Source organism: Gracilinanus agilis, chromosome 2, assembly GCF_016433145.1.
Source record: "Gracilinanus agilis isolate LMUSP501 chromosome 2, AgileGrace, whole genome shotgun sequence".
Lineage (NCBI taxonomy): Eukaryota > Metazoa > Chordata > Mammalia > Didelphimorphia > Didelphidae > Gracilinanus > Gracilinanus agilis.
The window spans coordinates 279012402-279033292 of record NC_058131.1 but is presented as its reverse complement, the minus strand read 5'-3'; the positions used below and the strand labels follow the sequence as shown (position 1 = coordinate 279033292).

Here is a 20891-nt window from a genome sequence, read left to right as displayed (position 1 = left end):
TTCTTTCTTTCTTTCTTTCTTTCTTTCTTTCTTTCTTTCTTTCTTTCTTTCTTTCTTTCTTTCTTTCTTTCTTTCTTTCTTTCTTTCTTTCTTTTTTTCCCTGGACCCTTTCTATTTCATCTGGCTCACCATTCCTTTCTATTTTACTTTCTCCTAGGTCACCCTTGGGAGGTTTTATGAGACTCGGACCTGTCAGCAGAGGAAGTATAAACCACCGGTGAAACTGGACCCTCTTTGGCACATGCCCCACTTTCAAAAGGTCAGTAGATCTAGAGTGGTAACTGGAAAGATTTCAAATGGGACAAAAACAATTAGTTGGGAAGTGTCAAAAAGGAAAGTGTGATCATGATTATGGTCTAGCTCTTGAATTGCAGGAATTTGGGGCAAAAAAGAATATCATAGCAATGGGTGCCTGAGGGTGGCAGCTACTAATATGGGCAGCTACTAATATGCCACAAGGCAAGGTACAAGGACAGGGTTTGATGTAGGGAGAAAGCATGCCCTACCCTAATGTTGGCGTCCTGGGGGAAAGTCCCATTGGCTCCATGCTAGTTATGGCTCTGGCATGTTCCCTCTCTTGGCCAGGCTCAGCTAGGGCAAAATGCCACCTGCCATTTCTTGCCTCATCCATTCCTAGGTGTGATTTTCACTGAGTTATAAACAATTGCCCTACGGCAACAACAACAAGCATTCATTAAGTGCCCACTGTGTGATGAATACTGCTTCCTTACTGTGAATATGGCCTACTCAATGCTGGAAAGGGATAGGTCTGTACAAGGAGGCCCTGCTATTCCACCTCTTGGGGAAATCTCCCGACAGTGATGGGTTCATTTAAGTCAAGAAGGCTTTTTGCCTTGCCCTGGAGTCATGTTTCCGGAAAACTCACACATTTGTTGCTGTTCTAAACTGTCTGCCTGACAGTGTCTCCATGGAGGTAGGAGCCCATGGTCACTGGATTTTGATTCAGAGTTCACAAAACTCACCGAAATTGGCCCAGAGAAGCATCATAGTTTAGATTTCATACTCAGGCAAGGAAACCCCATGGGTCCTTGTATTAAACCCAAATTTCTTGTTTTTTTTTGCGGAAGCCCACAAGCCCTACCCAATTGTTGGTAGAAGGTTAAAATGGCAGGAAAAGTAAGGTAACAGTTAAGATTCAGGGGTATTTCTGTAAAGGAAGGAAAAAGGTGGCAATCTAGGGGTCGAGGCAATGGTTCCATGGGTTGCAAAATTCCCAGCCTGATTTGGTGTTAGGGAAATGGTAGACACAAGAATTCTTTCCCAGCTCTCACTGTGGGCTGTGAACTGAAGGCTGTTCTGTTGAGCTAAACTGCAATTTAAGCAATGAAGAGGGATGGTGGCTTCCTGAAGCTAATGCACTTGAACAAGATGCAGAGTTTCACGGGAGAAATATGTTTTGCTGCACCTTGATGTATTCCTCTTATGTCCTGCCTAAGTCAGATCCATTAGCATATGTCAGTGATCATCTGCCCCAGCTGCCTGTCAGCACAGAGCCACTGCGGCAGGTAGTGTCAAGAAAGGAACATGACCGATTGCTGTTGAACAGATTGTGGAAGTCACACGAGATATGGGGAAGGGGGGAGCAGCCGCTTTAAATCTCCTCTCACCCCAGACCTTTATATCACCATCCGTTTTTCAGTCTCTCAGTCTTTCTCAAATTTTTTCTTTTTTTCAAGAAAACTACCAATCACTTTCTCTCTCTCTCTCTCTCTCTCTCTCTCTCTCTCTCTCTCTCTCTCTCACACACACACACACACACACACACACACACACACACACAGATTTAATGACTTCCACACTGGCCCCTCTTTCCGTTACTCTTTCTCTCTGGTTTTCCATCTGCATCTTGAAGAACTGGTCCATCTGGAATATTCTGGCTATAAAAGGCTGGCAATAGCTTTCTCAACCAGAGTAAAATGCCTTTAATCCTTCCCTAGCTCTCAACTTTAGTTGCTTCCCCTTCCCAGTCCTCCCCTGTGAAAGCCCCTCTAGCCACCCCTTTACAGTCATGATCTGGGACACATACATAGCAATGCATACAATATTCAATAGGGTTTCAGATTCTTTTCTCCCCAACAAAAGAAATTAAATATTCCTTCTGCTTATCCCCTGAGAAAGACTTCCCAAACCTCTGCACTTAGTAGGAACTTCAGTTCATCATTCCTGAATGCATGAATGAATGCATAAATGAAAGAACATCCACTTTTAAAATGTAATTTCTTTCTGAATGGTTTTATCTCAGAGAAAAATCAGAATAGGATCCAATCTGAGCATAGGCAATCCAAGTTTTCAATGCAGATATTCTAGTTTTTGGCTCCTATTTAGTCAAAAACTACATTGCAATGCTAACCTCTAGCATTTGTATATCATTAAAAATTTTTTTTGAGCACATTATCTCATTTTATCTTCACAATACCACTTCCCTTCTCCCCACCCCTAATCGCAAAACAAAGCAGAGACTGACAGATATCCCAGTTTTCTATTTGAGGAAACTAAAACCAGGGAAATTAAATGACTTGCCTAAGGCTACACTGAGATTGAAAGGCAAAGCCAGGACCAGGACCCAGGACTCTTGTCAGGTGCTTTTTCCCCCCACTGTGATCTTGTGGCCACAATACTTAGGGTGCTAGAAATGCATTATTTTGATTTTCTTAGCTCAGAGGGTCTTAAGAACACGGTCCTTATGCTTACTCCACCTATAAAAAGCATTTCAGAATAGTAAAGGTGTCTTATGTTTAAAGACCTCTAGAGATGGGGAGTTTTGCCTCCACAGCTCAAATAGGCTCCTTCCCACAGCCTCTTCTTGGCACCTAATTCAGCTCCCTCAGCCCTACTGCCAACTGCCATTCATTTAGCCATTAAATACGTTTGGGACCAACTTTGGGGACTGTGAGTGCTTTCAAAACACCAAAGGCTCCTGGGAATATTTATCCCTCTCCCCCCTTTTCTGTTACCATTGTAAGCGCGAATTAGCCCAAAAGTAGTTTGCCCAAGGACCTTTTTTCCCCTCCTTCTTTCAACTGGACTGGTATGGGCTTTGCCTGTATGCGCAAAATATCAGTAGGGGCTTTGTACTCTCCCTGCAGCTCACTTTCCTCCTTATCCCCAAACTCGCCTTCCGCCAACTCAATCCCTTTTCTCTTCTGCCCGTTTATCAGTCCCCTCCCCCCAGCCGTCTCACTCCCAATCCCCCATCCCCATTATGAAGGGGAAAAAAAATCTTTTCCAAAAAAGTTAAACCTGTCACAATGATGGATAACCTAAATGGACTCTCCCCCCTCATGAACAGATGTCGAAACTGAACTCTGTCAGAAATAATTAAACACCTTTCACACAGAAAAGCGGCAGGCAGGGGCGCGGGGAGCACGCTCATTCTGTTGGGTCAACACAAGTTAGCAAACTTGATTCCTCAAAAACTCAGCGAGTCTCTAAATGGCGACGTTTCTATCTACCACCAGCTCCCAACCCCGCAAGCCGAGTGTCCCTTGTGCCCGAGGTGGGAGAGATCAATGCGCCGAGGGTAAACAATCCCTCTTGGGAACTCCAGGCCAACGTTCACCACTACCGCTGCCCCCAGGTACAGGCAGAGTATGGGAGGATTTAGGATCGCCCCACCCCCCCACCCCCCTTTACAATTGCCTGCAGTCAAGTCTAGTGGACGTACACTCCCGGGATTTATAATCCCAGCATTTACACAAGAGTCGACACAAAGTAGATGTTTTTCATCCATCCACCCTAACTGTAATGACTGGTAGGAATGCGTGAGTAGGGTTAGAGTTACTCTGACATACCACTTCACTGGAGAAGAGGACTCATTGTGAAACAACGTTGCTTGCCTCCTGATGGAGAGAAGATGGGTTTAAGAGTGAGGAGGGAGATCTTTTTTTTTTCTTTTTTTCCTGGACATAACTGATACAGGAATTTGTTTGCTTGTCCATTACATATGCTTGTAATAGGGATTTTGTTTTTCTTGCTTTTTCAGTGCGGTGAAGAGAGGTAGAAAGGAGAGAGGACAGATCTTTATTTGAAAATAAAATGAAATGCAGTTTTTAAAAGTTCACTGACTAGAAAGGTGTTAAGGGAAGGAGGAGTGAGAACGGGAACTCTCAGGGGTGGTAAACCCAGGGCCAAAAGTCAGGACCTTTCTTCTCAGGTCAGATGCATTTTGGGGGAAAAAACTCATTGTTTTCTGTTGATTATAGCACAATAGGATGGACACTTTGTAGAACCTCCCTGACTGTGTTCAGCATCACTTTCCTTCACAAATGGAAGGCTGGAAGTTATGGGAGGTGATTATGATGGAGAAAGAGAAGAAAAGGGCTGAGGTGTTCTGGGGTTGTTTATGTGTTCAAGAGTAAGGAACTTATGGTAGGACAAAACCTGTGACCAGTTACAAAGATTCCTCCATTTTGCCCTGATTCTGGCTGCTGACTTGCAGTGTGATCTTGGACAAGTCACGATTCCTCAGTAAGTCTTAGTTTTCCCCATATGTAAATTGTAAAAAATGTAAAATTGTATAAAAGGCCATTGGATTAGATGATTTTTTAAAAACCCTTACCTTTCATCTCAGAATCAATACAGTATGACAGTTCCAAGGCAGAAGACTAGTAAGGGCTAGGCAATAGGGGTCAAGTGACTTGCCCAGGGTCACACAGCTAGGAAGTGTCTGAGACCAGATTTGAACCTAGGACCTCCCATCTCTAGGCCTGGCTCTCCATCCACCAAGTCACCTAGCTGCCCCTGAATAGATGATTTCTAAGGTACCTTTTAGCATTAAATATCCTATGAATATAGAATGGACAGGTGGCTGGATCAGTGGGTGGCTGGACAGAGTGGGGTGGGATGAGCACCATTCCCAGATATCCCAGTGTTTCTTGGCAGGTTGTTAGGTATGTCATGGGCTGGGTTGGGAAACACCAACCTTACTGGCAACAGAGGAGTAATACTGAGGCATTGGGCCTAAAGACAGAATGAGAGGCATCCCCCACTCCAAGCACTCTTGGCATAAACCTCTGTAGGACAGATCTCAGCAGGACTCTCAAGTCAATCCAAACCAGATGGTTTATTCTTTTTATAAAGGTCTCCTAGGACAGAGGCTCCTGTTCCACTGTGTGATTATCCTTAGTGTCAAAAGTGTCTTCTTCATATCTAACTGAATTCTCATTTGCTACAATTAAAGCCCATTTCCTTTTATTTGACCTCAGTAAGACACAGAAATCAAATCAGGGAATTGTCCTGCATTCACCAAGGGGCTACTGTCCTCTGGAGCTCTCCTTACTTCTCTCTACTTGCCCGCACACCTCTATGAATCATAGAACTTATGGAATGTCAGAGCTAAAAAGGTCCTTTGAACCGTGGCTATTACAAGTAAAAAAAATCACAGAATGCCAAAAAGATGGAAGGTGCCTGAGAACACAGAATGGTAAAGCTGGAAGAAGTCTTTGAATTTAAAATCTTCAAGCTAAAAAGAGACCTTAGAGCCAGAAGATTTGAGCTAGGATCATCCTTTGTGTGCGTGCGTGCGTGTGTGTGTGTGTGTGTGTGTGTGTGTTTGTGTGTGTGTGAGATTGAATCCCTTTGGCAGTCATGTAATATCCATGGAATCCAAATTAGAATAATCTTTTTAAATGTATTAAAAACACAGAAGATTACAAAAGAATCCAATTACATAACTGAAACACAGTTATCAAAATATTTCTCAAATAAAGTTCACCAACTCCAGGTTAAAACTTTTGCTCCAGTCCAATTCTGAAGTCTGTAAATATTTTAACTAATGGTCCTAGATCCCTTTCAACTAGGAAACCTGCCTAAGGCTCTCAAGGCAGCCAGCCTAAGCCCAAATTCCTGTACATCCCCTCTCCCTCAACAAATTTTGTCTCTCCTCCATAGCACCAACAACTACTGAGATTACATAGTCATTCAGTCACTAAAGTATGGACAAATAGACTATATTTTCATCCGGCTGCTGGTTTCAGCCCCACTGGTTTAGAATAATGGCACATGCTATTAAGCTAACAGTTTGATTTACAAGCTTTCGTGCTCTGAACCCTGGGTTCTGACTCTGTCTCTCTGTGGAAGACTAACCCTGCCTCTAGTCTCCTGGGCCCAGCTCGCTGATATAATAGGAAGAGGTGAAACATGACGGCACAATCACCCAAGCAGTGACATTTAGAGTTTCAATTGATTAGTGAAAGCTGCTGAATCTAAGAAAGGATTTTCCTTTCTACCTCTAAGCTCTTTTACAAATCATAACAGGCTGGGAAGTTAACTCTCCGCTAAACCCTGGGGGAGAGCAGCTCCCCTGTCTGTCTATTCATCCTCTTTCTGTCCTCCCCCCATATACCCCAAAAAAGAATTCTGGCTTTCACTGTTAAAAAGATAATTCTCTCGGATTCCATCTTCTCCTGCCCAGTTCAAATGATGGGAGAACTTCCCAAGCTATTCTCTCTAAGCCCAAGAAAGAAAAAATTCAGATCTACTGCCAGCCTCCCAGGGATCTCTGACCCAGTGATGAGGATAAGAAAAGAGAGGATTTCTTTATATCGAGATATATCCCCTCATGTAGGGCAAAGAACAGTGTGATTGGGACCCAGAGGAGAAAATCAAAACATTATTCATTAAAAGGAACAATGGGAAGAGTGATTCAGAAATCCAGATGAGAATGACATTCTTTCTTTAAATATAATATCCCCTACAAATAATTGCCCCCCCCTTTTATTTTACAACCTTACCTTCTGTTTTAGTATCACTTCTTAGGATTAGGCAATTGGGGTTAAGTGACTTGTCCAAGTCCACACAGTTAGGAAGTGTCTGAGTTCAGATTTGAAACCAAATGCTCCCAACTCCAGAGCTGGCTCTCCATCAACTGTGCTCCTATGTGCTCCTAAATCAATCCATTTCAGGGAATTTCCAAATCATTGAATTGGGTGGGGGGGAGAATTAAAAAATGGTTTTCCTCAAACCAGAACTGCCAAGCTACAAATTTTTTTTAGGTGATACCTTTTCACAAGGTGACAGTACAAATGTCTGTTTTCACATTAAGAGTTCTCACTAAAGATTAACGTTCTTTACCGATGAAGACTTGCACCTTTTCTGCAACTTAGCATCCTCTAAAATTTAGGGTATTGAGATCTATTCAGGGTCAAGCAATCAGGATGATATGTCAGAGGCAGAACTTGAGCCTAGGTCTTCTTGTGTCTGGGCAAGTGACTCAGCTTCCCTGGCTTTGGTATCCATCCTCATCCATATAATGGGAGGTCAGACCAATATTTTCTGACTGCCAGTTCTCTTTCCATTATGCTCCCTTGTCTCTCCCGTGGCACAAAAATCTAGACAGAAAGGTTATGGCTGAAAAGCTGAAAACCCTGAAAGACAACAAAGAGAAAAAGAAGAACCAGGCTCTTGGAATGAACTGTGTGGAGTTTGGAAATACTCAGGCACATGGATTTCTCTGTAGGAGTGGAGCTCCTCCATCTCCCTTATGAATAGAACTTAATTTTATGATGAAAACCTTTGGAAAAACATAATTTGACACAGAAAACCATTTTTAAGCCTTACTTTCTATCCTAGTAACAATTCTAAGACAGATGGTCAAGGGCTAGGCATAAGGGTTAAGTGACTTGCCCAGGGTCACACAGCTAGGAATCGTCTGAGGTCAAATTTAAACCTAAGATCTCCCATCTCTAGGCCTGGCTCTCAATCCTTTAAGCCAGCTAAATGACTAACTTTACCTGGTACTTCTTTGGAATTCTGGTGAGCCTTTATTATTTAATTCATCTCTGAGGAATAGTTTAATAACCTCCAGCAGTGATTAGGTACACAATCTATCAACCATTAAAAGGAAGTTCTTCCTTCTGTCTTCCTTGAGCTCTTCCTGCTTCGATGAAGACTTTTTTTTTCTTTCCCTTGCTCCAGCACTAGATTTTAAATGCCTTCCCTTGCCTGTTCTTAATGAAGTTTGGCTCAGGAAAGCAGGAATCACATGGCACATAGCAAGCAGCAGGTTCCAACAGAGAAACAAAATTAGAAGAGCTTCACTCGGCCAAACTCGTGGTTCAGCTTTTGGCAGCTGTCAAAGGGGCAGGGGCTGAATCCTGACCTTGATGACACTATCATACATGAGTAATAGCTAACTGTGGAGATAGGTATTCTGCGATTGCCTAAGTGATGAGTTTAAGGGACACGGAGAAAAGGGGCTGGCTGGGGGCTCTGGGCATTGGCCTTCCTTAAATTCTTAATCCCTTTTACCCATCTTCCAAAAAAGTCCTGGGTCTGGGATCCTGGGAGATTCTTCCCCAGGACCAGCTCAAAGGCACAGTCCATTTAGATTCATGAATGAAATAAAAAGCCACGTTCATATTTATATAGGATTTCATAGTTTATAAAGTATTCTCCTCAAAAACCAACCTGAGTTAGATAGTACAAGTGTTATAAATAATCTCTATTTTATAAATGAAGAGCATGAAGCTCTACAAGGTGAAACAAATTACCCTGAATTACTCAGCAGGAAGGGCAGCCAGGTGGTGCAGTAAATAGAGTGTCAGCATTGGAGTCGGGAAGTCTCCTTTCAAGAGTTCAAATCTGGCCTCAAATACTAGCTGTGTGACCCTGGGCAAGTCACTTAGCCCTATTTGCCTCAGTTTCCTCATTCATAATATGAACTGGAGAAGGAAATGGCAAACCATTCCAATATCTCTGCCAAGAAAACACTGAGTATAGTCATGAAGAGTCAGACATCACTGAAGCAACTGAACAGTATAGAAACCTTCCACAAGCCCAAAATTCCTGTAGACTTACTCTAAGATTTTGAATTTTAAAATCTGTCATTTTTTTAAAACTGTAGTTTGGTTCCCTCACTACCTCCAGCTAAAAAAAGAAGTCAACTAGGTGATCTAGGATCCAGCCTTGCTTTACCAGAAGGCAAAGGGCTGTGGAGGAGAAATCCAAAGAATCATAGACTACAACCTTAGTGTTAGAAGAAACTTAATGGGCATTTAGCCCAGTCTCTTACTCAGCACAAGAATCCTCTCTATAACATCCCAGAGATAGCTATAGCATAGCAGAGTGCTCAGTGGACCTGAAGTCAAAAACACCAGTTAAAATCCAGCCTCACACACTAGCTGGGTGACTTTGGGCAAGTCACTTAACCACTTTCATCCTCAGTTTCCTCATCTGTAAAACGGAGATAATAATGACATTTGTCTACCAGGGTTGTTGTGAGGATTAAATGAGATAATATTTTTAAAGTGCTTTGTGACCCTTAAAGCCCTAACTTGATGGCTCAGAGGATAGAGTGCAGGAGCTGGAGGCAGGAAGACCTGAGTTTAAATCTAGCTTCAGACATTTTCTACCTGTGTGACCCTGGGTAAGTCACTTCACCTCTGATTGCCTGACAGTAGGATCCACTGAAGAAGGAAATGGCAAACCATTCCAGTATTCTTGCAAAAAAAATCCCATGGATAGCTATGATCTATGGCGTCATGAAGGGTCAGGCATGACTGAACAACACCATGAAATTATTATTATTACTGTTATCCCTGACAGTTAAATATCCTGTATCTGCTTGAAAATTTCTAGTCACTGAGAACTCATTTGCTCTCAAGGCAGTCCATTCATTCTATTGTCAAACAGAATTCCTTAGATGTGTTTTTTAGAGAATGCTTTTGTATATTTGGTCAAAAAATGCCTTCTAATTGAGTCAGCTAGTGGCTGAACAGATAGAGCACTGGGGCTAGAGTCATAAAAACCTGAGTTCAAATCTGGCCTCAGATACTGCTAGCAGTGTGACCCTGGATAAGTCACTTAACCTCATTGAGCCTCAGTTTCCTCACCTGTAAAATGGAGATAATAATGGCACCTACCTCACAGGGCTTAATGCTAGATACTATTGTTACTTCTGACACCGTTTCTAGTTCTGTTCTCCAAAATTTCACAGAATAAACTGGAGGAGAGCATTCTCATTTTTTATAATATTTTAAGATTCCCAAAGTACATGAACTCATAGCAACCCTTAGATAGTACAGGTTTTAATCTCCATTTTGCATAGAAGGCAGCTGAGGCTTAAAGAGGTGAAGTGGTTTTTCCTAAGATCACAGAATTAGTAAGTGCTGGTGCTGGAACTCAAACTCAGGTCTCAAGACTCCAAGCTCCATGGCCTTTTTCCTGGCCCAGAGTAGAGAGATAGGAATGAAGTGCAGACTGCAAAATTCTTCAGCACTGTTCAATCAAGGAAGGTCTTGCAAACCTTTCCAAATCATTTATTTGTTTGAAAGCTCTTCCCCTCAAATAACCCCAGGTCTGAGTGCAGCCTTTGCTCTACAGTTCATCTGTGTCCCCTAAGCTCTGTCTTTGTATCATGGGAACAGAAGGAAGTAGACTGTTGAGGCCACAGCAGAAATCCCAGCACTGAGTAAGTTTCATGTCATACTTGCTGCCATTATGGAGAATTCAATTGTGCCCAACTGAATGGTATTCTGGAAGCTCATGGAAAACTGTGGTTGATAATACTGTTCATGATGTCATTCCTACAAGGATACACGCAGGCATTTCTTGCTTGAATTTGCCCCCATAGAGAAGAAAGTTCTTGTTAATGAATCTGGGGACTTCCCATCACCAGAAAATGAAAACTAGGATTGTAGATTTCAAACAGGATTTACCTATTTTTTTTTGCAAATGAGGATGAAGGTTTAAGTGATACAATGAAAATCACACAGGTAGTAAGCAACAGAACTGGGATTCGAACCCAGCTCCTATGACTCCAAAGAAGAAGTCTTTCCACTAGTCCATGCTGCTACATAACCAAACCTATCTTTTTTTTTCTCCCAAACATATTGCCTAACTGTTGTGATCTATGCAATTCAGAGGCTCTAGAGCAGGGGTCAACAATCTTTTTGGCCGTGAGAGCCATAAACACCACATTTTTTAAAATGTAATTTTGTGAGAGCCGTACAATGCTCACAGTGCGCTCCTTTAACAGTGCCTGAAAAAAAATTGACTTTATGGCTCCTGCAGAAAGAGCCATATCTGGCCCTCAAAAGAGCCAGATATGGCTCGAGAGCCATACGTTGCCCACCCCTGCTCTAGAGTATCTACTATTTCTACTCCCACCAGGTAGTCTTTGCTCTGATTTACTCTTTTTTTTTTAAATTTTTTTTTAAATTTTATTTTAAACCCTTAACTTCTGTGTATTGACTTATAGGTGGAAGAGTGGTAAGGGTGGGCAATGGGGGTCAAGTGACTTGCCCAGGGTCACACAGCTGGGAAGGGTCTGAGGCCGGATTTGAACCTAGGACCTCCTGTCTCTAGGCCTGGCTCTCAATCCACTGAGCTACCCAGTTGCCCTCTGATTTACTCTTAAATATTTTTTTTCCCACCCATTTACTCTCCTTAAGTCTACTTATGAGTAAATGAGTACATACTTGTGCGCTCTAAAGGCTTGTGCTTTTTTCAGTGTAGGGGAACTCACAGTGTGAGAATCCCCTTCACTAAGCAGGTCAGAGTCATCTATGACCAGGATAAATCCTAGGAAATTTTCCTGAGTTTTATAGAGATTAAGTGATTTGTCCTGGGGCATATAGCTAGTAAATTTAGAGGCTGGACAGGAGGCTCCTGACCCCAAACCCAATACCCCATACTTATTATTCTAAACTGACCAATATGATTCCAGCCATACTGTAAATTCAATGTGATAGAGCACATTTGTATTTTGTCCAAATTTGTGACATTGCCATAGAGAATTTCTAGTGAGGAAACCTATCAATGCAGATCAGCAATTGTCCTGCAACTAGAATCTTTAAAAACAACAAGGACAACAACAAATCCTTACCTTCTGTCTTGTTATCAGTTCTAAGAAGAGCAGAAAAGGCTTGGCAAGGGGGATTAAGTGACTTGCCTAAGGTCACACAGCTAGGAAGTGTCTGAGAAAGGATTTGAACCCAGGACTTTCTGACTCCAGGCCTAACCTGATTTTATCCACCATGCCACCTACTTGCCCTAGAATCTTAAGGGGTTTGCCTAGAGCACTTTGAGTTGAAGTTATTTGCCTAGGATCACACAGTCTATATATTTGAGGTAGGACTTGAACCCACATCCCCCTTGTTTCTGAAACTGACTCTCTTCTACCCATTATATACTACATACTACTTATGATAGAATATGTATCTTAGATAAAATTAAACAAACAACTTTCCCTCACTCATCACCAGGATAGAAAAGCCTTTGTGAAAAAAGTCAGAGAGATTTATAGGATATCTAACGATTTGGCAGCATTTTTCCCCCTTAAATATATTTTGTTGATGCTTTTTAAACATCAATGCCACCTCTCTATGACTCCACCCCCAACCAATAACTTGAACTTGCATTTTTAAAAAGTATAGTTAAAACAATCAATCCATTGGCAGTGTCTGATGACACATGCCTCATCTGCACCTATAATCTACCATCTCTCCGCTGAAAGGAGGGAAGTAGCTTCCCAGACAGCTCAAAAAGTTCCAGCTGATCACTCTGTAATTCAGAATTATGATGTCTTTCAGTAATGTTTCCTGTACTTTCAAGCAGTCATGATGATATCATTCTTCTGATTCTATAACTTTACATCAATTTTCCCAAGATTCCCTGAATCCTTCACACTTGCTGTTTTTCACAGCACAATAATATTCCATTCCATCTATCTGTCCCACGATTTGTTCAACCATTCATCAATCAATGCACACCTAATTTGCTATTAGTTCTTTGTTAGCATGAGAATTCCAACAACATTTCCAAGGATAATCTGGTATCCTTGGCGCCTCTTGATTTTTTGTGTCCAATTGGCAGTCTGAAATCAATGGAACTTCTCTGAAAAATGTTTTTAAATACATAAGACAACATACAGAGGACTGCAATGGAGACAATTTTATTGAAATAGTTATTAAAATATATTTGTAAAATAAAAAACAAGTCCATAGATACCACATTAAGAACCCCCTAAATACCTGTTATCTCTCTATAGTCCTAAGAACACATGCCTCACCTTTTGCAAGGTAGTTCTATTTTTTAGAATGACCCTTCATATACAAAACACTAACCCCTCTGTTACTTGTACCTGAGCAGTTAGCTCAGAATAGTCCCATTTGCCTTTTTGGACAGTGACTACCAGTTGAATCATAAAATGTTTTATTCCTTCTTAAAGGTAAATGATATCCCCCACAATAAAATCTCCATGTTTATGTTACCAAAAAGGAGGGGAGAGAACTACCACAATAGATATGGACAGAAAACATTTGTCTACATCCTTGGCTTCCCAAACAGATAAAACAGTCTGTGTTCAATACTCTATATGAATACACGATAAGCAACTGACGAGGCAGCGTTTGGATACCTTGGCAAAGGACTTAATTTGCAGCCTAGCACAAAATCAAAGACTCTGTCAACCGATGAACAGCTCTCCAGGAAAGCCGCCTTGCGCTACCTGAGATAGCACTGTCAGGTAAATTTCCAGGGAAAGTAATTAAAGAATCCTCATTGTATAAATTCAGCAGCAAAATTCAGGGCCCTGGAATCTGCTTCTCACCAGGGATCAGATGTCTGCTCCCAGTCTGATCCTTCATGAAAATTAACAACCCACATTTTCCTCTTTTGAAAAGGTGGCCTGCCTTTCCCTCACCCCCTTTCCCTAAGACATGAGACTGACAAGCATCGTGTAGTTTAACATTTGTGACTTTGTCAAAAAAGAGCAAAGCTATGAATGATATAACCATGATGTTGGGTTAGTATTCTGATGCATAAACTTACCTGAGAGAGCAGAGAATCAGAGACCTAAAGATGGAAGAGAGCCCCAAAGATCATTGAGTTCAACTGCCTCATTTCATAGATAAGGAAATGGAGACCCAGGGAAGAGATGTTACTTGTTAAGGTCATAATTCCCTTGCCCCCAAATCTCCAGTTAATCCCCTCTGCCTACTGGATAAAATTCAACCTTTAGGCTGGGGTTAAGGCCCTCCATGATTTGGTTCCCACATACTGTCCAGTCTTATTTCACAGGACTTTGCTCTTCATGGACCTTATGTCCTGGGGAAAGTGGATTACACTGCTGCTCCTCAAAGCCTGAAGCTCATGATTATGGGATCAGAGATATAGGGCTGAAAGGAACCTCAAATGTTATCCATCCCCAACCTTTCATTTTACAGAGGAGGAAAATGAATACCAACCAGAAAGTGGGGTGGAGGAGGGAGTGGAGTAAAGGGAGGATATCTTGGTCAAGATAAATAAGGACCTAGGGGGCAGCTGGGTAGCTCAGAGAGCCAGGCCTAGAGACAGGAGGACCTAGGTTCAAATCTGGCCTCAGACACTTCCCAGCTGTGTGACCCTGGGCAAGTTACTTGACCCCCATTGCCTACCCTTACCACTCTTCTGCCTTGGAGCCAATACACAGTATTGACTCCAAGATGGAAGGTAAGGGTTTTAAAAAAATAAATAAATAGGACCTAGAGGAATGGAGCTAGAATTTGAATGTATATCCCCTGGCACAAAATCAATCTCATTAATATTCATCAAGTATTCACAACTGGGAATTAGGGATTGTAAGAAGAAACACATAGTCCCTGCCCTCAGAGAGTTTACAGATTCAGGATATTCCTAAATGCCTGAGAGTCTCTTCAGGTCAAGCTATTGAAACCAGATGGAAGATACCAAAACGCTTTGAAGGCAAGGACTATGTGCTTAAGGAGAAGAGGAGGGGACCGGTCTATTAAAAAGAGATGGTCCCAAAGTCAGGAAGATCATAATCATATATTTTAAGTTTGGAAGAGACCTTAGAGGCCATAAAGTCCAATCCTCTTCTTTTATAGGCAAGAATTGCAGAGATATTAAGCAACTTGACCAGAGTTGTACAGCCAGTAAATATTTTTGAGTCCAAGTCTTCCTGTTTTGGGGTCCAGCACACTATCTACTATTCCATGCTTCTCTCCAAGGGATCCAGGTGCAAGTGCCAACTAGGGCACACTGTATGACCTTGGGCAAGTCACTTAATATATCAGTGCCCCCCAGGCAATATTTTAAGACTAAAAGTAGGAGTGAAAAAGGATAAAGGTCTGTGTTGGTAGAGGAAATTCCATCCTAAGAGTTCCTACACCCATGAAATCATAGACCTTGACTCTGTGTGTGTGTGTGTGTGTGTGCAGGCGTGTGTATTTGTCTCTCTGTTTCTGTCAATCCATTTCTCTCTTAAAATGATCTAAGAAGGTTGAAAAGATCTCAGTGATTATTAGGGCCATTTTATAGCATCACAGGTCGATAATAGATAAAGATCTACTATACTACCCTTTACCAGGAGACATTTATTAATCAAATATTTATATATACTTTTATGTATCTCGACTTCTTTTTGTTATGGGTCTTGGACTCTTTGGTAGTCTGATGATGGCTGTGGACTCTCTCTTAGAATAATGTTTCTAAATGAATAAAATAAAACAGATAGGATTACAAAGGAGGAAATAAATTATATTGAAATAAATTTATAATAAACAAACAAACAACCCAAGCAAATGGACCCCCGGCTAAGAAGCCCTCATTTAGAATCTCTATATACAAAGTACTGTGTTATATACTGGGAAAGATATAATAACAAGACATGGTCCCTGCTCTAAAAAGTATTCATAATCTGATACAGGTGATATGTATGTATACACACCAATATTACACAACCTCAAATTTAGTCAATGCAAAAGAATATAAAGTGCTAGGAAATTAGACAAGGGAGATAGTTCTAGCTTCAGAGGCAATGGGGTAATCGTGGAAGTCTTCACGGAGGAGGTTGAATTTTAACTTCCCTTTCCCCTGTCCTCAGGAGCAAAATTGCAGCTCTAGCGCTTGATAAGGCTGAAAACCCAGCAAAGCCGGTTAGATCTAGAGCTTCTTTTTTTAAAAGGCAACCAAAACTTGGAAGTAAAAATGGTTTCATCGTCCCTAAGGATCACTAGCCACTCAAAGCCCCGAGCCCCTCCATCTAGAAAGTCTTCTTTTCAACAGAGTGGGGCCATGCTCAGCCCAGCAAGATCACATATGGGCACTGAAAAGGAGAGGAAAGAAAGAAAACTAAGCTAAAACAAAACTATAGCCACCCACTACCCCTCCCTCTCCGCTTAACTTGTCATCAAATTTGTTGACAACCCTATTGAAAACCGCTCTCGCGGTGACTGAAGGATCTTTTTCTCTCCTACTCCCTCTTTCCCAGACAGATCTTGAAAAGCAAAAAGTCTGGAGCACACCCACGCGCGCGCGCGCACACGCACACACACACACACACACACACACACACACACACACACACTCACCGAGTCACCACCCCATCAATACAGAGGGAGAAAGGCAGAGGCAACAGCCAGCCGGGGCTGACGAGCCTCCTCACCTGGCCCCGCAGTGCACCGCCTCCAATTAAATCAAAATGGTTTGTTTTTAATGGTCTTTTACACTGACAAGTGGGCGATCATTTTGGGCCCACGAGCTGTCAGGGAACGGAGGCAAATCCTCCGTTGATAATGCCCAATGCTTCCAATTAGGAGCTGGGGCCGCTCCTGGCGCGCTAACGATTCCCCAGCCTCCCCCTAGGCCCCTTTGGCGCTGGCTGTTTCTTCTTCCCTCCTCCGCCGCAAATTACTGACACAAAACGGAGGGCCCCGCGTCTGCTCCGCCACGCCAGGCCCGGGCCCTGTTGGGTTTAATGAGCCGATGGAAGTTTCGCGGCTTCCGCGCTAAATTCTTTTCTTGTTTGACAGCTGCTCAGGAAAGGCGAGTGTTGACCTTATAAAAGATTTAGTGTTTCTCATTATTTTCTGTCAAGCTTCACAAGTGATGGCTCCGTACTTATCATTTGCATCCTGGTGTGTGTGTGTGTGTGTGTGTGTGTGTGTGTGTGTGTGTGTGTGTGTGTGTGTGTGTACACACTCTCCTGTGCCCCGTGTCTCGGTCAGGGGTACCAAGAGGATAGGACAAGGTCCCTAGGAGGGCTGGAGGAAACCTTAGACTTCCTTTGTGCTGAAAGGAAAGAGGTGAGGATCAGATTTCCGGGACTTGTTTTTAAGCCTGCCACAAACCACGACCACAACCTCCTTAAGCATTGAGGGGAACGTTGTATTGCTTAGGACATTCTATCCAAGTTCCCACTGGCGGTCCTCCATCACAAATTTCTCTTTTCGACCAAGAAGCAAGAGACAACCACAGAGAAGACCTACATCTGCAGAATTTTAATTTAGCACCCCCGGACAAAGCTCCCAGTCTTTCTGCCCTAGGTACAGGGCACATATATCCAAATACAACGGGAGAAGACCATCTTAGAGGTTATCATATCAAGAGTGCACACATTGTACAAAATTTGTACCTATATCCTTCTGACTTCTCTGTATTACATTGTCTTCCATCTGCAAATGGAGATCATTTTGTCAATTGCCTACCTGAAAAAAGATGTTATTAGGGGTAATGAGATAATGTTTGCACATTACTGGGAGCCTGGAAGAAGAAAGGCTCTCTATGTATATGAAACTAACTAAAAAAAACAACAACAAATTTCTCTTTTCATGTACTCTATTACTAGGACCCTTGTAGATGGCCCCATGAAAAATGGTTTTCATTATGAAATTCTTTTAGGGTTGATACAATTGAAAGAGATTTTATACTAGAGATAGTAGATACTCTGAGAGAGAGCTGAAATGGCTTCTAGTCGGACAACTCAGTAAAGTCCCCTTCTCTTTGTAATAGAATGGCACCTTGGGAGATGTTGTGGAAGGAAGGAGAGGTTGCTTAGGGTTAGGAGGTTTCCCAAGCTTTGCATGGCCAGTCACTTGGGGAACTAAGGATTTATAACAGTCTCAGGACTAAGTCCAACAGCTTCCTCTATGACCTGTTTAATGGGTTAGGGCAGTGATGGGCATCTCAACTTTGCTAAGAATGACTCTTCCCTAAGGCAGTGATAGGCAACCTTTTGGGCTTGGTGTGTCAAAATTCACCAAAAAATTGAGCATAACTTGGGTGGTGTCTCTCTTCGAGAAAAAAAAACACCATAATTTCGTGATATTTATAGTCTAAATAACAAAAATGTATAATTGCAATATATAACTGTATTTAATAAACCAAAATAGGTAAATGAATATAGGTAGAATTATCATCTATAGTGCACAGAGTGTCTACACTACACTACAGCAAATGTTTCATCCTCGGCATGCAGCCGTGTGTCATCAAAAATGGCTAGGTCATTTTTTGTCATAGGTTTGCCATCACCAGGTTAGGGAGTAGTGTGATATGTTCCTTTCCCTTGGCCTTCATTCTCTAGAAGTTAGACATCCTGGAGCTTGTTCAGGGAATAATGGTCTAGGTAGTGAGAGGACTGAAGATCATGCCATATGAAGATTGATTGAATGACTTGAGCATTTAATTCAACAATTCAGCAAGCATTTTAGAAGTTCTGTTCTGTGCTACACACTGTGCTGCACTGGGGATACAGAGGGTGGAGAGCAATAATATCTAGGAAGATCAGGAAAGGCTTCCTGAGCTGTGCCTCAAAAGAAGTTAGGGGATCTAGGAGGCTGAGGCAATAAACATTCCAGATATGGGGAACAGTCTATATAAAGACAGAGGTAAGAGTTAGGATCATAGATTTCATAGAATTATAGGTTCTGGAACATCATGAATGGAGAACAGCCAGAAGGCCAAGTTAGGTAGAAGGTAGGGTTCATGAGGGTGGACTAATATGAGATGAGTCTGGAGAGAATAAGTGAAGCTAAAGGCTATAAAATTGTGCATATCCTTGGATCTAGTAATGCCATTCCTGGATCTGTATCCCAAAGAGATAATAATAATAAAGGGAGAAGGACCTACTGATACAAAAATATTTATAGCTGCCCCTTTTGTGGTAGCAAAGAATTGGAAATTGAGGGGATATCCATTAATTGGGGAATGGCTGAACAAATTGTGGTACATGTTGGTGATGGAATACTATTGTGCTATAAGAAATGATAAGCAGGATACTTTCAGAAAAAGCTGGAAAGATCTTCAGGAGTTGCTGCAGAGTGAAATAAGCAGAACCAGGAGAACCTTGTACACAATAATAGCAATATAGGACGATGATTATCTGTGAAAACTTGGCTACTTTCAGCAATGCAATGATCTGGGACAATCCTGAACGACTTATGATGGGAAATGCTCTCCACCTCCACAGAAAGAACCAGTGGAGTCAGCTTTCACATCAGTGTATCTTTGGTTTTATTTTGGGGTTTTGGTTACATATGAGTGTGCTCTTATAACAATGACCAATATGAAAGTGTGTTTTGCATGATGATAAAAATAATGAAAAAAAAAAAAGAATGAGTGGGGCTAAGTTGTAAAGGATTTTAAATGCCAAATAGGAGTTTCCATTTTATCCTAGTCAGTAGGTAGCCACTGAAGTTATGAAGAAGGGAAGTGACATGGCCAGATCCTCAATTTAGGAACATCAATTTTGTAGACCTTTTTGGGATGGAGAGTGACTGGAGTCTGGGGACCCACTGAGAAGACTATTGTAATTGTCTAGAATATTGCATTCATTGTCCACGTGCTGAAGGAAGGTCTGAACAAGGTGGTGACTGTGTGAGTGGAGAAAAGGAGACAGGTACAAAAGATGTTGTGAAGGTAGAATGTGGGGGTGGGAATGAAGGAGAGTAAAGAGTTTGAGGAGGTCTCTGTCAAGTTTCAAAACTTGAGTGACTGGAAAGATGGTAGGGGCACTTAAAAGAAATAACAAAATTAGAAAAAAATGGGTTTGAGGGGGAAATGAATTCTGTTTTGAACATGTTGAATTTGAAATGCCTATGGGATATCCAGCTGGAAATGTCAATGGACAGTTGATGGATGAATAAGGATCACAGCTTAGAAGAGAGTTGAGGGGTGAAACATCTGCATAAAAATGGTCATTGAAATTGTGGAAGCTGATGAGATCACCAAGAGAAAGAATGTAAAGAAGGATGGTCCAGGATAGGTCCCTGAGGTTCAACTTTACAAAGAGGGAGGACATGGATGAAGATCCATGGAAACAGAAAAAGGATGATCAAACAAGGAGAAGTGATTGAGTTGTCATGAAAACTCAGGGAAGAGAGAGTATCTAGATGGTCAAAAAAGTGGGTGGCAGTGTCAAAGGCTGAAGAAAGATCAAGAAGGATATGAGAAAAATTGGATTTAGCAGATATTGGTAACCCTTGGAGAGAGCAATTTCTGTTGAGTGGTGAAGTTGGAAACAAGATTGCAGGGTGTTTGAAAGTGAATAAAAGTGGGGGGAAATGAAGCAGTGGAGACAAGTAGACTTTCCCCATATGTTTGGCAGTTAGAAGGAAAAAAACAGAATATTTGGAAAGAGTAGCAGGGACAAAAACAAAATTAAGTGGCAGAAAGATAAAAAAAATGATTATAGGCGATTAAGAAGGAACCAGTAGGTAAAGGGATATTGAAGATTATTAAGTAAGTATGAATAAGCAGAGTTGGTCTCACAGAGGAAACTGGATCAAGTGCATTGGGGAGAGGGGTTGATAACAGTATTTAAATATTTGAAGAGCAATTATATAGAAGAAGGATTTGATCTGTTCTGCTTAGGCTCAGGGGGAAGATATAAGAGCAAAAGGAGACAGCTGAAGAAGGAGATTTGTGCTCTATCTGTGGAACAATTTCCCAATAACTGGAGCTGTCCAAAGTGGAATGGGCTACTTTGGAAGTTAATGATTTGTTTGTTTTTTAAATCCTTACCTTCTGGCATAGAACCAATACTATATATTAGTTCTAAGGCGAAAGAGTAGAAAGAGCTAGGCAGTGGAGGCTAGTGACTTTTCCAGGGTCACACAGCTAGTAAGTATCTCAGGCCACATTTGAACTCAGGA

At 41.8% G+C, this 20891-nt stretch overlaps 1 protein-coding gene across 1 annotated transcript in view; it reads left to right on the top strand.

The window, feature by feature from the left end:
* The window catches only part of CFAP77 (cilia and flagella associated protein 77), a 203265-nt gene that overhangs the window by 158868 nt on the left and 23506 nt on the right, over nucleotides 1–20891 (top strand). Inside the window, exon 5 of the mRNA XM_044661317.1 lies at nucleotides 158–259. Coding sequence (XP_044517252.1) covers nucleotides 158–259 — 102 coding nt within the window. The remainder of the gene's footprint in view (nucleotides 1–157; nucleotides 260–20891) is intronic.